Source organism: Pundamilia nyererei, unplaced genomic scaffold, assembly GCF_000239375.1.
Source record: "Pundamilia nyererei isolate P.nyererei 1_Seehausen unplaced genomic scaffold, PunNye1.0 scaffold00002, whole genome shotgun sequence".
Classification (NCBI taxonomy): domain Eukaryota; kingdom Metazoa; phylum Chordata; class Actinopteri; order Cichliformes; family Cichlidae; genus Pundamilia; species Pundamilia nyererei.
This window is the reverse complement of record NW_005187403.1, coordinates 8,103,047-8,127,921: the sequence shown is the minus strand read 5'-3', so window position 1 is coordinate 8,127,921 and position 24,875 is coordinate 8,103,047. Positions and strand designations below refer to the sequence as shown.

The following is a 24,875-nucleotide window of genomic DNA, read 5'->3' as shown; positions in this document are numbered from 1 at the left end:
TGTACTATAAACAGATGCCAGCACATCCACACAAACACACTTTTCACATGAATCAAAGCATAGCCACCTATCACAAAGAGATTTAAGATGTTTGTGACTGTTTGCCAGGATATTATCATGAAATCAATGATCCTGCATGTAAATTAGGTTAGCATTTCTTTCCTCCACAACTTAATGAATTGTTGCTGACATTCCAAACTATTTTTCATTGGCTAATATGACCAACAAGAAGATAGAGACACACAGGAGAAGAACAACAAACACACTTTTAGTTGTTTGATTTATTTGTGGCTTGTTTATCAGATCAGAATGATGGTAAATACATACAGTTAATGCACTTGGATTCATTTAACACAAGCAGCTAAACCATTATTCTTATCACTGATTCTACAGTATCGCACATTTTAACAACAGCAGTTGGTGGATAGGATAATGTTCTGAAATATAGCTTGACGTTTACGTAGAAGTGCAGAACAGTAGTAAACAGGACAGTTTCACTCTTGTACTTGGTACAAACTGAGGTTTCAGATTTCAAGTTCAGAGAAAATGCACTATATTCACTTCTTAATTTAAATTACTCCATCATTAGTCATAGATATCTTAATTTTTTACAGGTCAACACAAATAGCGCACTCAGACACTGGTTTGCCATGTTATGATGAAAGGCTGATCCACATAAACATCCTTTGAAGTCGCATCAATAATCAGCTCCTATAAGAAGAGGCAGAGAAAACAGAGGGCAACTTAATCCTTTCGTTCATTTAATGTGGCCTGTTCTTCGTTATTTGTGAGCTGTATAATATTAATGATAATAATAACGCTCTTTAATTATTTACATTTAAATAGAGAAACCTACAGTGTTTAGATGTGTATAACAAAAATGAGCATCCCACAAATGCACTGACCTGGGAGTCAACGTTGTGCTCTGGGGTGAGATTATGTGCCACTCCAGCTACAGTCAGGGTAACCTTTGTGATCTTAGTACTGCCTGCACCCCAAACCTTCACGACGCCCAGCTTCAGCCGATCACCAGCAGTAAGACCATTGTGGGTCACCTGACTGGACAAGGTGTTCTAAATGAGAGGGTTGGAGACAAGGAGGAGGGTTAATGAAAACCAAATAGATCCAGTGCAAATGATTACATATTTGATCTGTATCACTGATAAACAAAATAATAATAATAATAATAAATTCCACCAGCTATCAGTTTTACAGGATTGCGGTAATTGTATGACATGTTGGACAACAATCAGCACTGGAAGACACTTGAAGCCCTTTGGTGTATCTACAGATACTAAATCTACTCTGAGATCATGTCCAAGTTTTGCTTTGAGCTTGTCTGACTGCTAAACATGAACTTTTGCAGAAACCTTCCAACAAAACTGGTGGTGACTGCATTGTGGCTTTTATTGTTTTATTTAACTAAATGGTGTCGAGGAAGAAGAAACACAACATTTCATTCTCTTCTGACTAAGCATGTTCATTTTAAGCCACAAAAATGTAAGCACAAAATACCTTTGCTCTTGAGTAATTTGAAAGCATCTACTGAGTTATCATTTTTTTACTATAATGGTCACTTATCTGCTTTGACATAATTAAAATAATGTGTTAATATTATATCATTAAAGCACTAAAACATTTTTCTTTTCCCTTTTCTTTTCTATTTTTTAATAGCAGTGTCAAAATATTTTCTAAAGTTAGAAATTTATCTGAAGAAAAACTTATTTCAAACCACCAACTGCTAACAGTTAGCCTTTGACATCCACTTAATTTGGCCATTTTGAATGCTAAAGCGTGCGTTTACAGTAATAATGACAATGAAAAAAACACGATACGTAGTTGGCTCTTGAACTCACCGACTGTGCTGAAAATGAGATCAGAAGATATTTGTTGGTCTCCACCGTGTCTGAGGAGAGAAAATACGAACATGAAAACAAAATAACTGACACAGAGACAACTTACGGATACGTGAGAATTTGTGCCGATGAAGACTTGAGTTGATATTCATTTGACTAAATGGAGAAAATATAAAAATGATGTAACATAGTAATGACTCGCAAGCAGACGAGCCATAACAATAACAATTAAGTAAAATAAGTAGATAATTGGCTTAACGTATGCAGAGTAAATATACACAAGGGTGAATAATTAATTGGTGGCGTGAATAAGTGAACATGGAACTGGTTGGATGAATGACACCATGACCAGGTAAGCAAGTAATGCATTGAGAAAAGAAAATAAGTGTGAATAATCACTCTATAAACACATACATTAAATGTCAAACCCCATGCTATTCGGTGTGTTGATAGGTGTAGGTGTTTTAAGAGGGACCTTTCACTTACCAATTCCCTCGCCATCATCCCAGAATAAGGATCCTTCAGCGGTGCCGCTGTCACTCAGAGGGACGATCAGTCCTAGAGGATTCTTCCGGCTAAAAAAAAAAAGCAGTGGAAATGTTTGTAGCAGATATCTAAAGGACAACGTCCATTTAAACCTGATGCTGAGAACAAACAGGGGCCTGATCTCCTTACTGTTGAAAATGATCATCACCTGAGTGTCCCACCTCTCATTCCCACTCACACTTAAAAACATTCAAACACACAAGCAATATGTGTTTCTCTCTCATTAACCGACAAACAAGCACACAGGTCACGCTACACACAGGATGCAGACCTGTAGCCAACTGTATGGGGCATAATGTGTGCTCACCTGTAGTATGTAGTGTTCTCGGGTTTCTGCCAGGGTAAGATGTATCCTCCTCTGATGTGCAGGTTAATATGGTCCAAGGGTGTCGGCATGTTGATCATTTGGCCACGCACTCCAACATCTCTGGCCTAATGAAAGAAATGATTGAATGCTATTAAAGTACTAGAGGCACAGGTAGAGTGTGAAGGCATCTTTTAATCAACAGAATTATGCAAATGCATTGATAACAAATATTTGCTTTTAAATGTTATTGCTATAGACAAATACTTACTGTGTGGTAGTCATACCAGCGTGCGTTGGGAAGATAGCCATTCACATTTGTGACTCCCTGAAATCAGTCGCAAATAAAAACAATCAATCCCAACACTAATGGTGTAGACATTTAAAAGAAAAAGGGAAAAAAAATGTGTGTGTGTGTGTGTGTGTGTGTGTGTGTGTGTGTGTGTGTGTGTGTGTGTGTGTGTGTGTTACAGCATACCGGGTCAAGTGCGGGGCTGATAAGTAGGGCAGGTCCCCAAAGGAACTGTTTGTAGATTTCCCATGTAGATTTGTCGTCCACAAACCTGCGATACAGCAGCACAGACGCCAACCTCAGTATTCAAGCACTCATTCAGGATTCAGTGGCTTCCAGATGAAAGCCAATTAAACTCAGCCAGCCAGCTCCTTAAATACCAGCTGCAACTTTTTAAGAGTCACTTAAATTGATCTTGTTTTTCAAAGAGTTTCACGTGTTCATGTTTGGAAGTTGCCAAGTGTAGCTAATCATCTCACATGCAGTGCCTTGCTCAGAGAGCTTTTGAAATGCCGATATGAAAGAAGTGCAATTGTCAAGAAAAACTATTCTAACTTTCTTACCAGTTCTAGTTATTCTCATGAGCAAATTACTTAAACTCCATACAAAAGTCATGGGTAACCAAAGTGAGTTTTATCTACCACTTTAACTGAACATCTGCAGCCAGTCAGAGATGTTTTGTTAGTAGTGTTTGTGTATTTGTGTGTGTTGTGAACTAAGCTTACTCGTGCAAAAGTGGTCTGATCACTGTGTTTCCTTTTGTATGTGCCTCATACATCAGCGTGTACAAATAGGGCAGGAGGGTGTAACGGATGTTCAGGACATCCCGGCTTGCTTCGGCGAATGGTTTATCCCAAGCAACAGGATCTTGTCTCTAAAAGAAAAAAATGTAAACACATTATTATTTAAAAGTTTCAAAATTTCAGCTTCAAAAAAAGCAAAGTTCATGAGTAAAAGCACCATTTTCATGGCACTGTTCATGACACTAGACAAACTCCTAATTCCCAGATTGGTGTAAAAATAAATTAATTCTATAGATAATGAAATAATTCAATTGTTGGCACTGAATCCAAGAGCAAAAATACATTTTAAAACCTTTAGATTTTAAGATCCAATGATGGTTTAGTAATTTAAGTCAGACTGCACAAATATAAACCTGAAAAAGTCAAATAAGCTGATTTTAAATTTCACAATCCAATCCATCTCTATGGATGCATATTTAACCCACTCACCGGGTTGCCCTTGCCATTGTGGTTGCGTGAGTATGGATAGAAAGCACCCAGCTGCATCCAACGGAGACACATCTCATAGTCAGGTTTATTAAAGAACCCGCAAATGTCTGCCCCGGTCTGAAAGAGAGAGTCAAACCCAAAGTCTTTTGTATTTTTTAAGCATCATGTTGAATCAAATCACACATTGCATTGTGCTTCACATTGCATTTCAAGATGTCCTCTTTGATCAAATCAAGCAAGTAAATAATGAAACGCAATTTAAGCTACTGTATGTTATTTAGTAAGTACAAGATCACTCAGAGGGTCAAAGCCAGGAGAGATGATGATACTTACGTAAGGGATTCCAAAGAGACTGAACTCCATCATACCTGTAGAGCAAAGAAACATTGGAAATTATGTAAACTGATTAGAGTTTTTGCTTCGTTGGGATCATGTTAACCTATGTGTTAAAGACAAAATATATATTTTCAAAACACAATTACGAACAGCACGTTTTATGCAGAAGAGTAAAATTAAAAATAAATGTGTATGTGTACCAATAATGGATTTGTAAAGCTGGTCCCAGCTGGCATTGTTGTCTCCGAGCCAATGTCCAGCCCATTTTCCACTAGAGGGGTAGGTGGACCTGGTGACCACTATGCCTCTTTTACCAGTCACGTCCAGAAGGGCACTGTGCAAAGGAGAAGGACAAGCATATTTGCCTTACACATGCAAATAACACACGTGCGCATACATAGCCGAGCAATTAGAATAACATAAAAGTGTCGTCTTTCTTTTAAAGCAGTTATTCATTTATTATAGAAATGAATTATCCAAGGTGCTATTTTTGAAATTAAATTAAGCTAAAGCAACTGAGCTAACAGCCTGAGCGTCCACGTATCCTTTTCTGCAGCTAATTCTTCTCTGCGGTGAGAAAAGTGTTTCACTTCATGGACAAATGTATTTTCACATTGTTAAGTTAAATAAACATGCTGAAAGATATGAATTTTCAGTCTTACATTTACATTATTTTTATTCACCTATATGCAATTGGACTTTATTCCAATTATGGATTTAGATTATGATGACAATTTTGTCTGCTTCAACATATTAAAACAGATCTCTGGCATGATTTGCATTACTCAGATGAAATATCCTGGATGCTTAATATGTAAAAAAATAAATAAATAAAAAAGAGCGCTTGACCTTTTACGGTTAATTGCTTTTCTTAAATACAAAACAATAACAGCACCTGCACAGATACTGATGTCAGCAGGAAAGAAAACAATAACGCACAAAAACACGCATACAGATATGCAACGACACACACACATGAACCGGCACATATATAAACGCATATTCACTTACTCATAGGTTGGCTTGGTGTGCGACCATCCGTACAGGTTATGGACATCATAGTGTCTGACTCTCGTTCCATCACTGAGTATCTGTTCACTGTTCATGCACAGAGTCTTGTGGTTTAAGCCAAGATGTTTGGACTCCAAGGCTGCAAAATGCAGGCACATGCAGATAAATATAATGAGTTTAATAACCTAATTATTCTTATTATTGTAATCTAATTAGGATGAACAAAGACAACATTCAGCCTTACGTGGCATATATGGTGGGTTCTCTAGTTTTGGATCACCAAGACATTTCCCATCAACTGTGCCGTGGACAAAACTGGCAGGTTCATTCATGTCCTGCATGGAAAGGTAAAGTCCAGATGATGAGAGTGAAAAGGACATCTGGTATAAAGGTGCCTTTGTTACATTTTCTACTTCTGGACACTCACGATCCAAAGGCCATCAAACTTCATCGTTTTCTCGTAGAATTCTTTGATTTCTTGGTGCCACCACTGTGCTGTTTCTGGCCGGAAGAAGTCTGGGAATGCGGTGTATGACCTGTAGAGCTGGAGGTGAGAAGTCTTAAGTTTAGGCACATATTAAATATATCTGAGGTGGTGAGGTGAATGGATATTATTTTACCTGTACTTGGGTATCCCAGTCCAGATTCTCATCTACTGTAACGTTGGGATAATCAGGCCAGACCTGTAGAAGAAAGCCACAAAAAAGCCACAGAGTTTAAATGCTTTATTTTACAGTACATACTGAGCTACACACATGTTGTCCAACCTCATGTAACCTTTCATTCCTTCTTACCTTGCCCCACACAATTCCATCACTGATGTGTTTGGGCCACTTGATGAAAACATCTGCTGCTTTGCCTCTCGCAAAGGCTGGGTAGGGCTGGGTCTCATTGCCTGAGATGGCGGGATCCTGGAAATAAATATGCACAAGTCTTGTGTGTCCAGTGGTAGACAGTGGCTACTTTTTCAATAACATTTATCCTTTGCAGATATAAATGACTACCATCACATTCAAACATCTTTTTTTCTTCCCTGTGGTTACTAATATGTCATTACCAGGATGAAGATGAATCTCATGCCCTCTTTTCTCATGCTGTCAACGAGTGCAGGCAGTCCTTTAAACTCTGAGTCCAAGACAAAGTCCAGCTGACGCTCCATGTAGTCAATGTCTGCATACTGCACATCCTGGAACAGACAGCAATTCAAGCTCAAATGAACAGATGTTTAACTAACTTTGAACAGCCTGCCACATGTTCACCTGAATGCACTTTATATAGTGAGTGGATACAGTTAACTTTTATTTAAAATTGTTTTGTTTGTTTGTTTTTTAAATAAACCCATTACTAAAGCACTAAACAGCTAAATCACTTTTAAAAATGAAAACAGGAATAGTATTTAAATTATAAATCATTTGCTAACAAGGCATCATTAGCTGGGTTTTAATTAATAAATATGTCATAACAAATAATGGTTCCTTTAGACGAATGTTTAAAGAATTGAATTATTAAACTTTGTGCAGACTTTCTCTCTTTTTCACAAGATATCATAAATTAAATGTCTATTATTTAAATAAACAAATATCATAGGTGTGCACACTTGCTCCATCGCTGAATAATATATTCTGCCACAGAACTGCAGAAAGTACAAACATCCTGTCTCCATGAACTTACATAGGGTATAGCAGCTGCCCTCATGTCTTTGTATAAGTCTGCTATTTCCTTGTCATTGGCGTAACCATAGCGACAGAGTTGGAACCCAAGAGACCAATAGGCAGGTAGAACAGGTCGTCCAATCAACTGTTAAGAAGAAAAACAAACAAGGATGTCAAAAAGTGTTAAGCACAGGGGAAAAGGTGTTATGCGGGATTGGCTAAATAAGAGTGCACAATGAAGCAAAAAAGTAAGGTGCTGTATTTTATCAACAGCTGCCCAGAGTCAGGGCCCTGTAAATTACATCTAGCCTATTTGGAACCCAAAAAGGAAAGCTGGCAAAAAATGCTGACTGTGAACGGTTCTCAAAAAACACGATTAGCATCTGAGAGCAAATTAATAAAACATATAAAAATGTAAGCTTAGACTACGTGTGAATTTGATTTAAGGTGAGCAAATACAAATAGGTATCCTGTTTCATATATTAGTAATTGCAGAACAATATAAAATTGTTTGCAACCAACGGGAACTTTTTATTTGAAGCATACCCTGCTCTGCTTAGTTCTACGACACAAGTTACCATGACGATATACCCCACAAACGACATAGACGCAAACAAACCAGAAGTCCAGAAGACGTACCTCAGTGTACTCCTGCACCACCATCTCGGGCGTAGGTCCCAGGACCATGTAGAAATCCAGGATGCCACCCAGAGTTCGGTAGGTTAAAGCTGGATCAGGTAGGAAGGTCACATCTACAAAACAAAGCAAAAAATACATTTACGTGACATTTTTATTACTTTCAAATGTACATTAAATTTACAGTAGGAATTACTATCCTCGCAAGAAATGTATGGATATAACAGTATGTGTAATGCACATTCATCTGTTTATGTTTCATGGGATGAAAACAAAAGACACAAAAGCAGGGGTGTGCTTATTTTGTGATGCTGGTCATGCAAATATCTCCCCATCAGAGGAACATGTGCGCATGTGTGATTATGTGTAGATGCAAAAGTGGACCAGCAATAGTGTTTATTCATCAGTTCCAACGTGATGTGTGTGTATTTCGCTTACCCATTGCATTGCTGTTTAGCAGCAGCACACCGTGAGCATCAGCTGTGTTCTCAAGGCCCATGTAGAAGGGATGGACTCCATAGCAATTCATCTTGTACTGCAGCAGAGACACACAAAAGGTGAGCATCAAGTGTGGACCATGTTTAACATGTACTATAGCACGCCCCTCCCCTGTTTTATTTTCCTTAACAGTTGTTTGAACCCTGTGGAGCTATTTTTTAAGCTTAGCAACTACCCATGATAATGTCAAGGACATAAAGTGATTGTGTCATGGTGAACTCTCATGTCAACAGAATCTCATCAAAGTATCATGAATGGGCTTTAAATCCTCTGGCAGGTTCTTTACAAGTCATCTCTATAGCCTCTACAGCTCGTGCTGCTAAAGATATTTAGTGCAGGGTGCTCTTGTATACAGCAAGCATGAAACCAGTTTTGATGAAACACACTAATGCCTAAATAATCTATACCTTTCAACCATTCCTTCAGGGAAGTTATGCTCTAATCTCTGCATCAAGAGTAGAAATAACAACTAAATATTGTCAAATAGAGAGTAGCACTCGTTTTTTTACATTGTTTGCAGATACATATACACATGTGCGATGTTACAGTATGCGTGTTAGTGTGATACTTACGCCAGGAGGCTGGTCCTTGGCAAACATGCCCCAGGTGTGATAGTTGAGATCGTGCTTGTAAGTGAGATGCTCTGTTTCCCCAAAACCATAAACATACTGAGATGGCAGCTTAGTTGACACTTGGATGAACATGTCTGAGAAGGTAAAGCCTGGCACAGACGAATCCCAGCTAAGAAATGCAACAGAGGAGTGAGGGAGAGAGAGGGAGGGAGTTAATCGCGATATGTTTGACATATCTACAAAATAATTTCATCCTTTCTCCCTATCTTTGCTTTATTTAACTAGAGAAGTTTAAATTCTCTGTAAGTGAGTACTAAAAATAAGCAGTAGGAAGAATATTTTGAAATCTCTGTGTGAAAGGTCAAAAAATCAACAAAATCAACAATTAATTCACAGCATGCCAACTTCCAACTTTTTTGGAAATGCAAGCCAAGATACTCACATTACGGTTCCTGTGCTTTTCCTAATGACCTGGATGCCGAATGGTTCGTTCACAATGACCACCTTGTAAAGTCTTTTGTTCTCATCAGTCTCAGGAGTGGCAGGAAGTGACAATCCCACTGGTACCTCATAGCGCTTTGTGTTTGGGTCAAAGATCTGAATGCGGAGGAATTGTTATTGCATTAGCATATAGGTAGAATCAATACAGATGCACCATTGGCTGAACAAAAAAATAAATGAGCAAAATCAGACCTTGAACTGCAGCATTTCACCGGTGTGATAATTAATCTCAACACGGAGTGTGTCAATATCCCGTGACTGTGGACGACCGCTGCTCCTGTACTTCCTGTTCCTAGTGATGTCAAGTGTCATGCCCGAGCTTCTTTCCCGTACTGACGTGACAGTGTAACCATAGTCTTGAGGATAGATGCACCATGGGCCTTGTCCACTGGTAATTGGCTACGTAGGGAAATAAAAGAAAGCATAGAGATTTTAAATATGTGCAACTTTGTTTCTAAAATCGCTGGGAGACTCTACAAAATTAACAAATTTAAAGCAATAGTCACAAAAGCAACACATCAAAGGCTTAAATAGAAACGTTATCTTATTTTTAATAACCCCAAATGGTCGCAGCAGATGGCTGCCCCTCCCTGAGCCTGGTTCTGCTGGAGGTTTCTTCCTGTTAAAAGGGAGTTTTTCCTTCCCACTCTCGCCAAATAGCTTGTTCATAGGGGGTCATATGACTTTGGGGTTTGTCTTGGTTTGTAATATTGTAGGGTCTATCTTACAATATAAAGTGCCTTGAGGCGACTGTTGTTGTGATTTGGCGCTGTTTAAATAAAACTGAATTGAATTGAATATGCACCCATCTCACTCCAGTCATGATTGGTGCTTCTACCTGTTCATACCTGATACCTGATTCTGACACTATGGCAGTAAGAACAGGTGTCATGTACCATAAACAGTTCAGATCAAAGCTTAGAATTTTTTTTATTTTGAATTAATAACAGGATTCAAAAAGGATTACTTGCTTAATAAATTATTTAGAAAAAGTTTATACTTCGTTGTCATATGCACCTATCTTGGGTTTTAGAAAAACATATGTGTATGTGAGCATATGACCATTTTTTACTTACATCCCAGATGCAGCCTCTGGCCTCGCAGTTAGCCTGATCCGCATGTTCCTCTGGATGGCAGTCGATGCGTATCACTTCCCACTCCAACACGTAGGTCTCCCCGAGGGTCAGTCTGAGGTCACGCAGGAACAGCACCTGAAGTTTAAGGGAGGAAAATGTTTTTGCGGTGATCCTGTCTGAGCTGTCTCTGAATTCAAATTTCCCCATGCTAGTGAGCTCAAAACCTGCTTCCTCAAGATAGAATGTGGGCTTGATGATGGATGTCCTCTCATTTCAGAATTATTTGTAATGTTTCTAAATTAGTTGTTCCTACAGCAATTAATAAATATTCTTACAATAATATTGTAAATCTTTTTTTACTTTTGCCTCTGCATTGATCATCTGATGCTCAACTGGAGATAAAAATAAATGTGTGGCGTTTTAAAATATACATTCTGCTGACACGTGAGTAACAGTAGCATGGTGTTAGCATTGCTAGCACTATTACACCATGTGTTTTGTACATTAACTTTTTTTGCGAACATAATTTCCTTCGATATGAAAAAAACAGTAATGTTGTTTTTATTTTACATTTATTTTGTACGTAATCATGTCGATGCACATTCATGTGTTTACCTTCTTGTCTCCATCGTGGTGGATGTTGCTGGGTTCTAATGTGGTAGTAGAGTTTGTGGTGCCAACATGAGTCACAGAGATGGACACGGGAGGAACGGGTATCCCAAGGATAGTGATGTTGTCAAACTTCAGGTTGTTCGGATCATTGTAACCAGCATGGGTCACCTGCATAGTCAGAACTCCCTGCAAGGCAGCAGATACATAATCACACGATCTGACTTTCTACACATTATCCCAGATTTAAGAGATACAGCATTTATTTTCACTGTTGCCCTCGAGTAATGTTAACATACGAGAAATGCACATTATGGACAGGAAAAGCTAAAATTCTCATGTGGTTTGGAACTTTGAACTTTAGCGCAGATTGAAAGGAACATGTCGGCTGGATTTGAAAAAGTGCTGCATGGTTTTGTGAGGTGAACTCACCTGCTTAAGAGAGAACTTGTAGTGGATGTAGTTGCCATTCTCAGTTGTATCTGTAAAGAGAAGGATGTGCAGATCTTTGTCTGAGTAGATGAACACGAGTGATTCACAGGTACATAGCAAAGTGGCTCACTTCTACTTGTTAATGTAAGTGAGCCAACTGAAAGTGATTTCAGAGTCACATCAATTAATTAACTTTTTTGCTAAAAAACAAACAAAGAAACTTGTAGTGCCCAGATACAACACATTTGCAAACAAAAAGGCAAAAGATGAGAAAAGAGATAATACCTCTGGAATCTCCATCATCCCAAAATAGTTCCCCATCTGCATTGCCGTTGTCATCAGGAGCAATGAGCAAACCCATTGGGTTACGCCGGCTAGTTAAATATACAGAAACAAATGTAAAATTACAAACATATGAATAAATGAACAAATCCAATGAATATAGTCCAATAAAATGAAAGAATTGTGCAGTATAAAATTATGCGCACATTTGTGTGTGTGTGTGTGTGTGTGTGTGTGTGTGTGTGTGTGTGTGTGTGTGTGTATACCTGTATGTGGTAGTGACATCAGGTTCCTGTGTGGGGAGGATAGCTCCACCTCTGATGTGTAATCCGAGCTTGTCAGCTGGTAGATACATTTCCATGTGTGTTTTGCGGACTGTTAGCCTTTGCATCTGATCAGGAGGACAGAAGAATAAAATATTATATCCCTAACTTTCCTCTTGTGTGCTAAATAATCCATGCAATGAACTTTTCATTTTTAGATATGGATTTTTAATTGTGTTTTAGTTCAGTTTCGATTTAATCAGGGTGCCCTGATCCCTCAAATCTGTTATTCATCATTAGTAATTGTTATTTAAACTCCAGTTTAAAACTAGAAGGGGCGTATCAACTAAAAAAAAGGACATAATAATTAAATATGTCCTTTATAGCACACTATAATTAGTAAAAGACTTATGATTTGTAGAGTAGCTGTTCCATTTTGTACAAGCGGACTAAGCACTAATATATAACTTCCTTACATTATGTTGAATAACACTGGACCTCATTATATATCAGTCAACTTTTAAACCTGTGTCTTACCTTAGACGACAGGCTTCATGACATTTGGGTGTTAAAATGGTTTTCAAAATATTATAAAGATAAACTTCACATTGCTCTCTTTGTTTTGTTTTGTCTTTCTATCCTCCATTCATTTCTTTATTGGCCCACAATCAACCACAGTTGATATCTAATCACTTGAAGACAACATGCTCACAGCAGCCTAATCTTCATCTTCCTTTCTACTTGTCCTGTTTTTCTCTCTTGTTTCTGGTTTTCTCTGTCTTTGTGTTGTGCTGTCCAACGTTTGCCCTTTCTTTTCATTCCACTGCTTATCGATTTGTTTTTGCAGTATTTCTTTGCTCTGTAGCTTGTTTTTCATGGTCACTTTCACTGCATCATTACTCCTCCACTCTTCTATCCTCTTACCCAGATAATAACGGGGGACTAACCAGGACAAGGGTCCAGCAGCATGACAGCCAGCGTAATCATTCATCTGATCGGTGGATGCTTTCCATCGCCGCCATGGCGCCTAAATAAGGTCCCAAAGGAACTTAACACCTGTTTTATCTTTCTGTCTCTTTCTTCTCTTCTCCTTGTCCTCTTTCTTGCTCTTTGTTCTCACTCCCACTCTGTCTTATCGCCTTAGTCTCACGATCTCAAACAAAGAACTTTCATGTGAAACATGTTTTTGTCACAGTGTAACATGATGCTCCATCTATCTGATCTCTTTCTTTTTTAATCTATTTTCTTTTATACCTATTGTGCTAATTCAGCTCAATGGGATTTTTAAGGCAGTTGTTTTTTGTTCAGATTATATTGAAGATATTATTTTAGCTCGATAACTGGGTTTGCTACATTTTAACAGCTGCTCATACTTTACTGTATGATTTATGGCAATTGTACCTAAAAACAGTTAGACTTTTGGAAGTGCACTTAGCTTGGACAACTTCCTGAAAACAGCAAGAATTTGACCAGAAAGTAGTGCAGTGTCCAAATTGAATTAATTATACAACTGCTTTTTTTTTCTATAGATCTATCAAGACAATCACACTAAAGGAAATAGTCGTGCTTTATGGAAAACATTTTAATCAACCAGAACATGTTCTTACCGACTCATAGTCATACCACAGAGCATCTGGTACATATCCCCACACCATGTCTACGCCCTGAACAACACAAGAGCAAAAGGCGTCTTTAGCCATTTTCACATTTTCACAATTTTATATATCTAAATACAGAAAGAGCAAGAAGGAAAAGAAGAAAACAGATGAGTAGGGGAGTGTGTTTGTGTGTGTTCACTTACAGGATCCAGTACAGGTGTGATGAGCAGGTGTTTTCCCCAAAGGAACTGGCGATCCACTGTCCAGGTTTCACTATCAGAGTAGAATCTACGACGAGGAGGAATACAAGTGAAATTAGATATCTGTCATCATGTCGTGACTGACTAAAATATATTTTAGATTAAGGTCTATATGTGTAATGTTCCACTGTTTAATGCCAACTTTAAAAAAAAAAGCTTCATATTGTTTATATATTGTTACTGTTTCTGTGTCTTTATTTGCTGATTATACCTTCTTTTTAATTTGTCTGTGTTTTTCAGTTTAGGGCTCATAGCTTAGCTGTCCTTACATTGGCTAATCATGCCAGTTTTCCATCATGCTTTACAATGATTGAATCATTGGAGTAATCTCCAATCATTTTTTCACTTCTATGTCACAATCACTTTTATCTCATTATTATCGTTATTTTTTCTTTTGTTATTTGGTACTAAATTGATTTAAGACAATATGCTGAGTGACTTACTCATGCATGACGGGACGTACAACAGTCTCCCCCGTGGTGTGGGCTTTGTAGAACATTGTGTAGAGGTAAGGCAGAAGTGTGTAACGTATCGTCAGGTAATGTTTAGAACTCGCCACCAGTACTGAGTCAGCGCCATATGAAGCTGGATCCTGAGGCTGGAGACAGAAAGACGGATTAAAGGGATGAGGCTAATAAGGAACAGGTAATAGGTAAAGAAAATAAAGATTTGTGGGGGGGTTTACTGATAAACTAATGGAAAAGTGATCAAACAGCAAAGGGGCGAGGGAAGTAAAAAACTAGAGGATTTTAGAAGGACTAGAGAATTAGAAGAATCGAGTGGCAATAAAGCTGTCAAAAGGATGGGTGAGGTAGTGCAAACAAATACACATTAGGCCTGTCCATAATGAATAATCACAAAATTACTTTTACATTACGCTTTTTAATTACTTTTTACATTTGAGCAATCCAGAGGTAAAGTTCGTAAAGACAGCTAGTAAATGAAAACAAATTATGTGTGATGCTAGTTCAGTGACAGTGGTGAGGGCAGGCTGTGGTCCTTAATCTGATCTGGGTGATCTTTTAATCCCATAACTCGTTTGTGCGTCTGTGTATGTGTTGGAACTAGCTGTATGGGATGTGATGAGTGCCATGAGTAGGGCAAAGCAAAGGTCACACTTCAGCTGTCTCTCCCCAGCTATGCAAAGCTTTTAACTGCTCGGGCTCTACAGCACCTATAAAGTGTTATGAAATGAAATGAAGTGTATACCCTGCAGCACTTTAGACCAAACAGGCAAAAAGTGACATCTGATATAAGACTTGTGACAGAAAAAGCTGCCTTTAGAGTACCTTGTAGCCCTCAGCGTTGTGGTTCCGACTGAAGGGATAGAAAGCGCCGACCTGCATCCAGCGACGGCACAACTCTTCAGGGGAGTCGTCAAAGAAACCACAGATGTCGGCTCCGATCTGAAACACATTCACATCGACGTTTAGCCAAAACCAGCTAATTTAAGTGTATCTTGTTGCATTGGAAAAATGAAAGTTGAATAATATTTGACAAACTCCGAGAACAGGGAATGTCAAGGATTTTAGACAGATTTGATAATGAAATATTTCTAGATTATAGTAGCCAAAATGGCACCAATGTGATAACTTAGCCCCTTATTTGTCTTTTGAAATGTCTCTCTTGATCTTGGCTCAGTCCACTTGAGATTTACTGGCAGTAGCTGTTGGTTGTAATCTTTATTTACATTAATTGCACAATTGAGTTCAAAAAATAGACTGCATTCAAAGGCCACTCTGCAGAGACTGTTGGCTTTCTATTATTTACTTATTGGTCACATTTTACAGCAGGCTCAATGGGAGGGAAATGATCCAAATCCCTTTTGCCCTGTGTTCTATATGTGTCTTCTGAGAAACCTAAAAGGCAGGCTGCAGTGATACAGTCCCAATAGGAGTCCCTGGCATGTATATACAAATGCCTGATGTGCACAGCTGGGGAAGTGTGTGTGTGTACATCTGACTCACTGTTTTTCTACTGTTGTTTGAAATCTGTGCACTAGGCATATACAGTATGTGTCCGTGAAATAGTTTGTGAAACCCTCTGTTTTATTTTTTTCTTTACCTATTCTATGCATCTGCACATGTCATCTGTGTGTGATAATGGTTAATGTTATTATCATACTTTTATGTGTTGCAAAAGTGGAAAAAAACATCTTTCTTTTGTTTATATTCAAAGCTTTTTGGTCAGCTAGCATTTAACATTTTTTCTGAAGGTTTGCTACTCACATAGGGTATTCCAAAGAGCCCAAACTCCAGCATGCCAGGGATAGCCCATTTCATGTCATTCCAGGTGGCAGCATTGTCACCTAGCCAGTGACCTGAATATTTTCCCACACCTGGAAAGGAAGAGCGGGTCAGCATCATGGAGCGGTTTTCTCCAAACACACGGTCCATAGCTCTGTGGGATGGAGAGAAGAAAGAAAGGAGACAACCAGATGATGGCGGATCACTAAGGTACAAAAGGACAGGGGGACAAAAAAAGCAAGAATGTACAAGTAACAGAGAAACAGGTATCAAAAGTGGATATGAGGGGTAATACTGTACTTTTAGAGAAATGAGAATTAGGAGATGTAAAGTAAACAAAATTCATTTGTGTGTTGCTATAACTTACTTATGAGTCTCCCCTAATCTAAAAACACTCTTTCTTGGTTTTCTTTGGTTTAGTTACTCTGAAATTTAGCCAGTTTAGCACCTTTCAATCTTAGAGATAAGGCAAATTGCACAGTATGTAAGATATTTAATCTATCATAAATGGGCATTTGCATTAGCAGGATTTATGCTAAGGTTCCATTAGTTATGCTAATGTTACGATAAGGTTAGCGCTAAAAAAAAAAGCTAGCATGAAGCCTGCTAATGCAAAGTGTCTGGCATTAGGAATAAACTAAACAGATGTGTTTACAAGTCAGGTGTTTATTTTAAGTATCTGTGCAGTCAACTAGCTGTTTTCATGAATTTCAGGCAGTCTGTACAAATCACTCTTTAACTGTTTGCCAGCCCCTACCAGATTCTCATATCAGCGCTCCTTTCTAGGTTTGTGTACATAAATTATCATTAAACTCATGTTGAGGGCCATGGGTCAGCAACTTCTGCTTCTACATCACTTGATTTTGAAGATTATGTATGTCACACTGCTTGTGTACTCACTTCTTAGTAGCCAGGACCATAGAGTAGCCATACAGACTGTGGACATCATAGTGGTTGCCCCAGGTTTGCTTGGCATCCATACACAGAGTCTTACTGTACATGAGGTCATCCAAAATTTCTGGGGGAGAGAACAGATAAGGGGAAAGTTAGAAGCAGCACAGAGAGAATACAGGATGCAGAAAAGGAAGAGAGTGAAAGGATGAGATAGGCATCGATGTACTGTATACTTTAATAGGAAATGGAACGAGAGCAATAAAAAGGGTGGCATCAGGGGAAGCTGCTTTTCATAGTTATGATCTTCCTGTCTGGGAAACGGTCAGAACAAAAGACATGGCAGAAGATTCATTTTCAGAATTCTTCACAGGGGATCCACTATGCCTGATGAACTTACTATGTTTGCTATTGTTGGACGTTCAGCTGCACTTCTATGATATATCCTATTTCATGAAATATGTAGCATTATCATGGCTTACCAGAACATAGAAAACAATGTCTCTTACTTGGAATGTAGGGAGGGTAGTTGAGTTTGTTAACAGCACAGCCCTTCGATGATCCTTGCTTGAAATTAGCAATCTCATTCATGTCCTGCAAATGCATATGAGAATATTTTCTTGTAAATATACAAGAAATTAGAGAGTAAAATTTATTCGGTGCTTCTTTATTGGTGCCGATGTCCAGCCCACAATTTGACTAGCAGCCCCTGTGTGCATAATACCTTCATTTTATGTATTTACAACTGACTTACAATCCAAAGTGCATCGTGTTTGACCTCCTTGGAGAACCGCTCGTACTCATCCACCCACCAATCGATGCAGTTGGGGTTGGTGTAGTCTGGAAATACGGTCTCCCCTGGCCACGCCTTGGAGGGAGAGAATGTGACATGATGTTTACCAAAAAACCCTAAAACTTTGAGGCATAACTCATATTCCAGTGTTTTGTTTATACACCTGACCTTCCAGGTTTGGGAGAAAGCTTTAACAGCTTTTTTAACATGCGTTTAATAAAGCAAGAGGTTAGTTTACACAATAACATATATGCAGACAACATGAGATGGCATGAACAGCCAAAATTATGAGCTCTGAGTGAGAAATCAGTGTTCCTATGAAGATGCTGGAGGAACAGTTTAGGGGCGTGGGAATAACAGAGAACAGAGATGATGATGCGATACAGAAAAAGGAGAGAAGGTAAAGGATAAAGGGGCTAAAGAGACAAATGAGCCGAGCAACAGGAGAGAATCAATAATGCAATAAGAATCTGTAGACACGTCTGTTTGAAGTCAACGTTAGTGATGCACATTGAGAAAAATGATTCATCCACTGAGAAGAGTGGAGGTTTGGTGTGTGCGTGTTAGGATGACAGGAAGATGTTTTTAGCAGATGGTCAGAAATTCAAGGTCAAAGTTTACTGGTAGTTCCTTGCAGATGCCATCTTTTTTCCTTCAAGACCAGATTTTATCATCTCCAGCTGTGTACTTATAATGACAGGAGTGTAAATAAAATGTCAGCAGCTGTAACTCCATACGTCACTTTATTATTGCCTTTTTATGGTCTTTTTTGTACATGTCTCTATCAGACCCTGTGCGTACTGCCTTTCTAAAGTCTCTTTCTACCTTCCATCTTATCTATCCTTTATTCATCTATCTACTTTGTCTCCTCTCCCTCATTATGTCTTGCTTCCTGTGTATGTCACCATACACTCAGTGCGATCGTCGATCTGTTTCCCTGTAGATTTTCTTCTAATCTGTTATTTGTGTCCATCTATCTGCACCTACCCTTTCTCTGCACCTGTCTTTGTCTACATTTATAACCTTTTCCTTAAATCCTCCACTCTCCCCGCTGCTCTGTTTACGCTCATCTTTTTTAACTAAGCAGAAATGTTCAGAAATGTTTGAGTGAGGTCCTGCTATGATGTTCTAACGCACGCCAACATTGTTGTGCCACCAGGAAAGGCTTTTATCTTGTTCTTTCCAAGCAATTTTTGCTTGGTTGTAAAAGCAGAATAAATACCAGGTCTGTTTATGTATCTCCCTCATTAGAAATGCAGCAACAGCAGAGGTCCCGCGGCAGACACCTTTGTTTTTATAGCCGAAAGACAACAACATATGTAAATAAAGCACAAACCACACATATGTGTGCACTCATAAACCACAAAGTCACACAAATACATTTGATCCAGACAAGCGGATGCAGGTGGATGAACACAGGGTGTATACAGCATGTATTTTTCTACTAAATTTGTGACTTTGTGTCACAATAACAACAATATCATATGATGGTACTGTAATAGTCTAGTTTTACTGGTCTTCCAGGTAAAAACAAAAAAAAAAGAAAACAAAAAAGACATAATAGTATATAGTAAAAATATATAGTAACATATAGTAAATATATAGTAAAAAAAAAAAGATTAAGTACATAAAAGGAGTGGTGCCTTTGGTATTTGATATCATTAACAGAGTAAGTAGCAGACAGGTGCTGCTAAGCAAATACGCTTGATGCATCAGAATATCAGGCTTGTACAATGTAGCTCACCTTTCCTATCAGAGGAGTCTTCCCATCTGATTCAGTGACCCAAGCATTCTTCGCAGTGCCACGGTCATAAGACTCATATGGAGCATCTCCAACCCTCTTGCTGGTGGCTATTGCGGGATCCTGGGGACAAATGATACAGTCATAAGAATATATGCTCAAATCAAATCAATAAATTCATAAAAATTACACAACTGCCGTCATTTTCATTTCTTCTTTGGTGTTGCTGATGTAGCAAATGTTACTGTGCGCTAGAAGTAATGATTTAAACACTTTGATGTCTGTTTTTGATTTGAAGTTTTAATGATTTCTTCTTATTTTTCTAGGTTACATAAATACACCCAATATGGCCACAAAGTACTTCTTACCAGGATAAGGATGTATTTCTGCCCCCTCTCATGGAGATAGTCAGCAAACCGAGGAAGTTCAGTGTAGTTAAGCTTGTCATAGGTGAAATCTTTTTTATTCTCCATATAGTCTATGTCGGTGTATTGGACATCCTGCATTGGATGGAAAAAACACTGCATTGATATGCTATGTCCATGCAATTTTCAATTCTCAAATGAGAGTCTGATGTATAAAAGGAATTTTAAAACTCAAACAGACTGAATCTTACATATGGGAGGCCCACGGCACGGTTTCTCTCCACTGTTTCCTTGACTATGTCGAGGTTGGTGTAGTTCCACCGAGAAAGCTGGAATCCCAGTGACCAGTAGGGAGGCATGACGGGCCTGCCAGTGAGCTGAACGGCATAATTGGAAGTGTTTTTAATGTAATTAGTGAGCCACACAACAATATTAACAAGAAACCTCGCGCCACATGTTTTGCATTTAGTAAAATCACCTCGAGGAACTCCTGCACCACTTGTTCCGGTGTGTCACCAAAGACAATGTAGAAGTCAAGAAGCCCTCCAATAGTCCTGTAGGTCACAGCTGGGGCAGGCTGCAGTGTCACATCTGGAAACCAACAGAAAAAAGTAGCTTAATCATAGCAATATAAGTTTATGTTGTGATTTTAAAATGAGTCACACAAATTTCCCACGTGTCTGATTATTAAAGGTTATTTTATCTTATTTCCTTTTTTTTTGCAAATGCGTCACCTTTTCAGAATATATATGTGTGGGGTGTTTTTTTTTTTACACTTTCTGTTGGTTTTTAATCAACTGCTAGTGTGTGTTCTTGCATTTGTGTGAATATGTCTTTACCCATAGCATTGCTATTTAAGAGAAAGACCCCGAATGACTTTCCACTCTCATCTTCCAGACAGAGGAAGAAGGGATAGTGTCCGTAGAGGTTGTGTGTTCCCTGCAGAGAAGCCACAGTGGGACAAATGAGTATACAATAGAGGCATGTGGGACACTTACTGAAACTGAGGGGGTGACTACACAGAATAATCAGCTTACAAGGCATTCAATTATAGGCCCTATGAGAAGGCAAACAGACTTGTAAGAAGCACATGCAACATGTGCATGCTGTCCTCACCCCATTAGGGAAAGCGTCTCTGGTGAAAATTGGCCAGGTTTTCCAGTTGGTGTCATGGCGATACTGCCTGTGGACGTGCTCCCCGAGGCCGTAAATATTATGTGATGGAAGTCTGGCAGACAGCTGTATGTACTGATCTTCAAACACCAGTGGTGCGATTGTGGTGTCGAACCTGAACGTTATGAGGAAACAAAGGACTAAATGATCACTGGGAAGTGTAAAGACAGACTGATACATTGGGATGTGGGGAAAGGGAGAGCAGGTAAGAGTGAAACAAAGAACCCTGAAAAAAATCTATTTTTGCCCAAATGCTGACTTTTAAGTAATCCGATTACATGTAATTCTGTTAAATAAGTGCAATGTAAAACGTTAAATTTAATGGGATCTCTCAAAAGCAATGTTCTTGGTTGGTATGCTTTCACTTGATACCAAAGATATTTTCCTTAATGATTAACTTAAGGATTAATGATTACTCAGAATTATGACTTCATGTTTGAGTGAAGTAAGTAAAGGAATTAGAGTGAAATGGAACTAGAAGTAAGTACTCTGGGAGATGAGTTTTTAGAGCAAATTAAACAACAAGGAGGAAAAACACAGAGAGACAGGCCAGCCCATTAATCTCTAATAAGGCCTCTGGGTAGCATTTGTCTAGTCTTCAAAAGAAGCCATACACTGCTGATGTTTCAGTTCCATTCTTCTGTTATCTGTATTTATCTTATCTGAGGAGTACTTGATTAATGCGGTGTCAGCTAGGGCCAGCCAAGCATGACTTGTATCACCATCAAAGTAATCACGTGTTGCATGGGCATTATCTTACAGAAGTTCTTACACAATGATTTCAAACGATGCACAGAATCATTGATAATCTATTAGTATCTATCCTCTGTTGTCTAAAGCGACAGAATTCTGATAAGTTATCATTTCAACAAGCCTCTATTGCAATAAATTTTTTAACAAATATATCCTCGTCCGTCTTTATTTGTGCAGGCATATGTGCATACACAACCCTATTTTCCATCCATCACAACAAATACTCACGGTACCTACGCAGAGTGATTGCTTACACAACTTTCTGGTTCTCCTTCCTGCGCACAGTAAGGCCAAAGGGTTTCTGTGTGACCTGCAGTGTGCTGCTGATGGGAATGGATGGGTTACTGGGAAGACTGCTGATGTGTTCATGGGGGACCTCGAATCTGTTACTGTTGGGATCGTAGATCTGAGGGAGAGGAAAGGAGTCAGGCCTCATCTCACAGTCACAGTAACAATTTCTCATGTATATTGCTATTTTTGTATTAAGCATCCTTTCATTAATCCAAATCCTTTGACCATTAAATATATCTGTAAGCTGCAGATTTGCATACGGTGTAAGTGTTCACCTTAAATCGGAGACGATTGTTTGTCTGCATTTCTGCCTCAAGCGCCAGTTGTTTTATCTCCCCGCCGAATAAAGACGGAGAGTCCATTCTTATCAGGTTTGCTTTAAGAACTGCAAAATTAAACAGAAGACAATAAGATGGTAAGAAGGTTAATATATCATCCACATAATACATCATATCCACATGCTATAGAAATCAATTGGATACATCGGTATCAGACAACCAGCAGCAGTTCAATTTGATTCAGTTACATTCACATACTTCCATTTAACAGTCGTCTCAGTGTCCCAGCGCACTTAAATTGTAACATTAGAGACATAAACCTAACGATCTAATGATTCACTATAAGCAAGCATTCCTGTCTCATTCCACAGCTGTAGCATCACATTAAAATTGTCGGGTGAATTAAAATGGGAATCTGTTTAAACAATATACTTTAGTCATTCAGTGATAAAAGGGTGCAGAGCTTATCGAGTACGTTGTCAGCGCTAATATGTCAACGTGTTTGATGACATTTTAACTTATATGTAGTAAAAAAGAAATTTGTTCATTTTTATGTGACAGTTAAACTCACGTCATAATGCATATCTGACTATGCTCATGGATGGAAAATGCATGAAATACCCAGCACTTCACATGAGGGTAGAAAAAAGAAAAACCTGTTAATAGTGCCACATTTATACCAAAAACTTTGCCATAGGCAAAGTTAAAAAAGTGAAAAAGGAAAAGAAAAATTATGTGAAAAAGATAAGTGGAAGGAACAAGAGGCGGTTAACTAGAAGGCCACTTAATTTTCCTCTGTTAGTGAGTACATGAGTCCCAAAACAGGACAGATTAAGAGGGGAATGTGTTTTACCGTAAGGGCTTGATGAATCCTGCGATTCCACGGTGTATCCATGGTTGGTTGGGAAGAAACACCAGGGAACGTTGCTCTCATCCCGTGGGCTCCAACAGCATCCACGCGCCTCACATTTCGCCTGTACAGTGCATTGTTATTGTCTTTATTATTATCCGCATTAATGTCACTAATGCTGTGATTAGTATTACTACTGCTTTTTGTCACCACTGCAAATGTTTAAATAGACATTATAAGCAGTGCAAGAAAAAAATTACGTTAGTAGTTACCCACTGATTATAACTTTTTTTCTGTGTAGGCTCTTTGAAGGGAAAAAAACATATTCTGTTCACACATTACTTTGGACTCTAGGAAACTATGGTGACTTATACCTGGGAAGCTCCAGGATCAGGGAAGCAGTCTACTCTCTCGCCAAGAGGAATGTTGGGACAGGTAGGGACAAATGCTTTAGTTGTTCCTGGCAACAACAAAAAAAATTAAATATCTCCTTGAAGCCAAACAATCAAATCAATATTACAAAATGTAAATGCTGCAATTTTGCTAGTGTAAATTGATATGGAGATTATTCTCTGCATTGGGAAATATAATCATGATCAAACACGCAAAGAAGGAAGTAATGTAATATTTTAAAGGTAAAGAAGAAACAAAAAGCAAATTAGAGATATATAAGAAAACAATAATAAAAGAAAAATGCTAAAAACACTGAAATCAGAGTAAGAGTAATTTGTATATGTGCAAACAGAACTACCTACACTAAAAGACACATCACAGGGATTTTAAAAAAATATGCACTTGTGGTATATAGATATTTATCCAGTGGGCATATTGTCTGCCTGCAGTCAGGATGAAGGACTCGATTCAAAGGAGGTATCATTTAAAGTTATGTGACATGCCTCGGTGGTCCACCTACCCTTTTTGACAGCAGATACTGTGGTGGCAGACAGAACTAAAAAGGTGATTGCAGTCGCGGTCATCGGCATGAACAGATCCATTAGGGTCACCCCCAAGCCAGAGAAGCGTCTCCTCCCCATCTAGCACACACAAAAATGAACATGAGCAAAACACTATAAAGGCCAATAATCATTAAAACCCAGGAATGGATAAGAAGTTTAACATTTCACATTTTCATTGCATCAACCTTGAAGTTTCTGCAAAGGCTTTGCAAAACTGAGACAGAAAATGTAATTACCTACAGTAAAGAATAAGAATGTGAGACTACAATAAACCTAAAGTTGGATATTGAAGACAGTGTTCAACAGTCTTAGCCTAATCTTTGCAGATGCACCCATCAAGCAATTAGGTTTCCCGCGAGTGTACTCTCCTCCACACTGTAAGGTATAAGTAGTAATATTTTTGAGCTGAGCAGCTAAACAGCCTGCCTCTGTGGTCTTACCTTGGTTCCCTCCACAGGTTGAGACCAAGTGCTCAAATTTGACAGCAGTAGCACCCTTATAAACCAGAGGATGAGGGAGTGTTGTGCATTGTCACAGAGACTCAACCCCCTTTACTTTGTGTGTGTGTGTATGTGTGTGTGT

General features: G+C 38.6%; 1 protein-coding gene across 1 annotated transcript; it reads right to left on the bottom strand.

The window, feature by feature from the left end:
* Positions 1-429: 429 nt before the first annotated feature.
* On the bottom strand, positions 430-24,743 carry LOC102197511 (maltase-glucoamylase, intestinal-like). Its single transcript, XM_013909119.1, has 48 exons — positions 24,734-24,743; positions 24,251-24,371; positions 23,712-23,797; positions 23,341-23,461; positions 22,485-22,594; positions 22,173-22,324; positions 21,109-21,280; positions 20,832-20,931; positions 20,471-20,583; positions 20,244-20,369; positions 19,996-20,127; positions 19,631-19,750; positions 17,848-17,961; positions 17,603-17,687; positions 17,103-17,220; positions 16,185-16,356; positions 15,246-15,362; positions 14,400-14,554; positions 13,900-13,984; positions 13,706-13,762; positions 12,102-12,226; positions 11,839-11,927; positions 11,554-11,603; positions 11,128-11,310; positions 10,513-10,647; positions 9,629-9,835; positions 9,378-9,532; positions 8,936-9,104; positions 8,304-8,400; positions 7,869-7,981; positions 7,249-7,374; positions 6,635-6,763; positions 6,372-6,488; positions 6,198-6,260; positions 6,005-6,121; positions 5,822-5,912; positions 5,578-5,716; positions 4,767-4,900; positions 4,564-4,598; positions 4,231-4,347; positions 3,724-3,872; positions 3,185-3,269; positions 2,978-3,034; positions 2,710-2,834; positions 2,343-2,431; positions 1,857-1,906; positions 906-1,073; positions 430-711 (listed from the first exon to the last, which is right to left on the bottom strand). Exons 2-48 carry the CDS (start codon positions 24,369-24,371, stop codon positions 634-636), a joined length of 5,448 nt encoding a protein of 1,815 aa, XP_013764573.1. The 5' UTR covers positions 24,734-24,743; the 3' UTR covers positions 430-633.
* Between the last annotated feature and the right edge of the window lie 132 nt (positions 24,744-24,875).

Bases quoted from the DNA above. Each gene is read 5' to 3' on its own strand.
- LOC102197511 (XM_013909119.1), bottom strand. From the start codon at position 24,371: ATGGGGAGGAGACGCTTCTCTGGCTTGGGGGTGACCCTAATGGATCTG. The intron at 22,595-23,340 runs GTAAAACACATT...TTAATTTTGCAG, and splicing joins GGATTCATCAAGCCCTTACG to TTCTTAAAGCAAACCTGATA. The intron at 13,763-13,899 runs GTAAGTGAACAC...TGTGTTGTTCAG, and splicing joins TCACACCTGTACTGGATCCT to GGCGTAGACATGGTGTGGGG.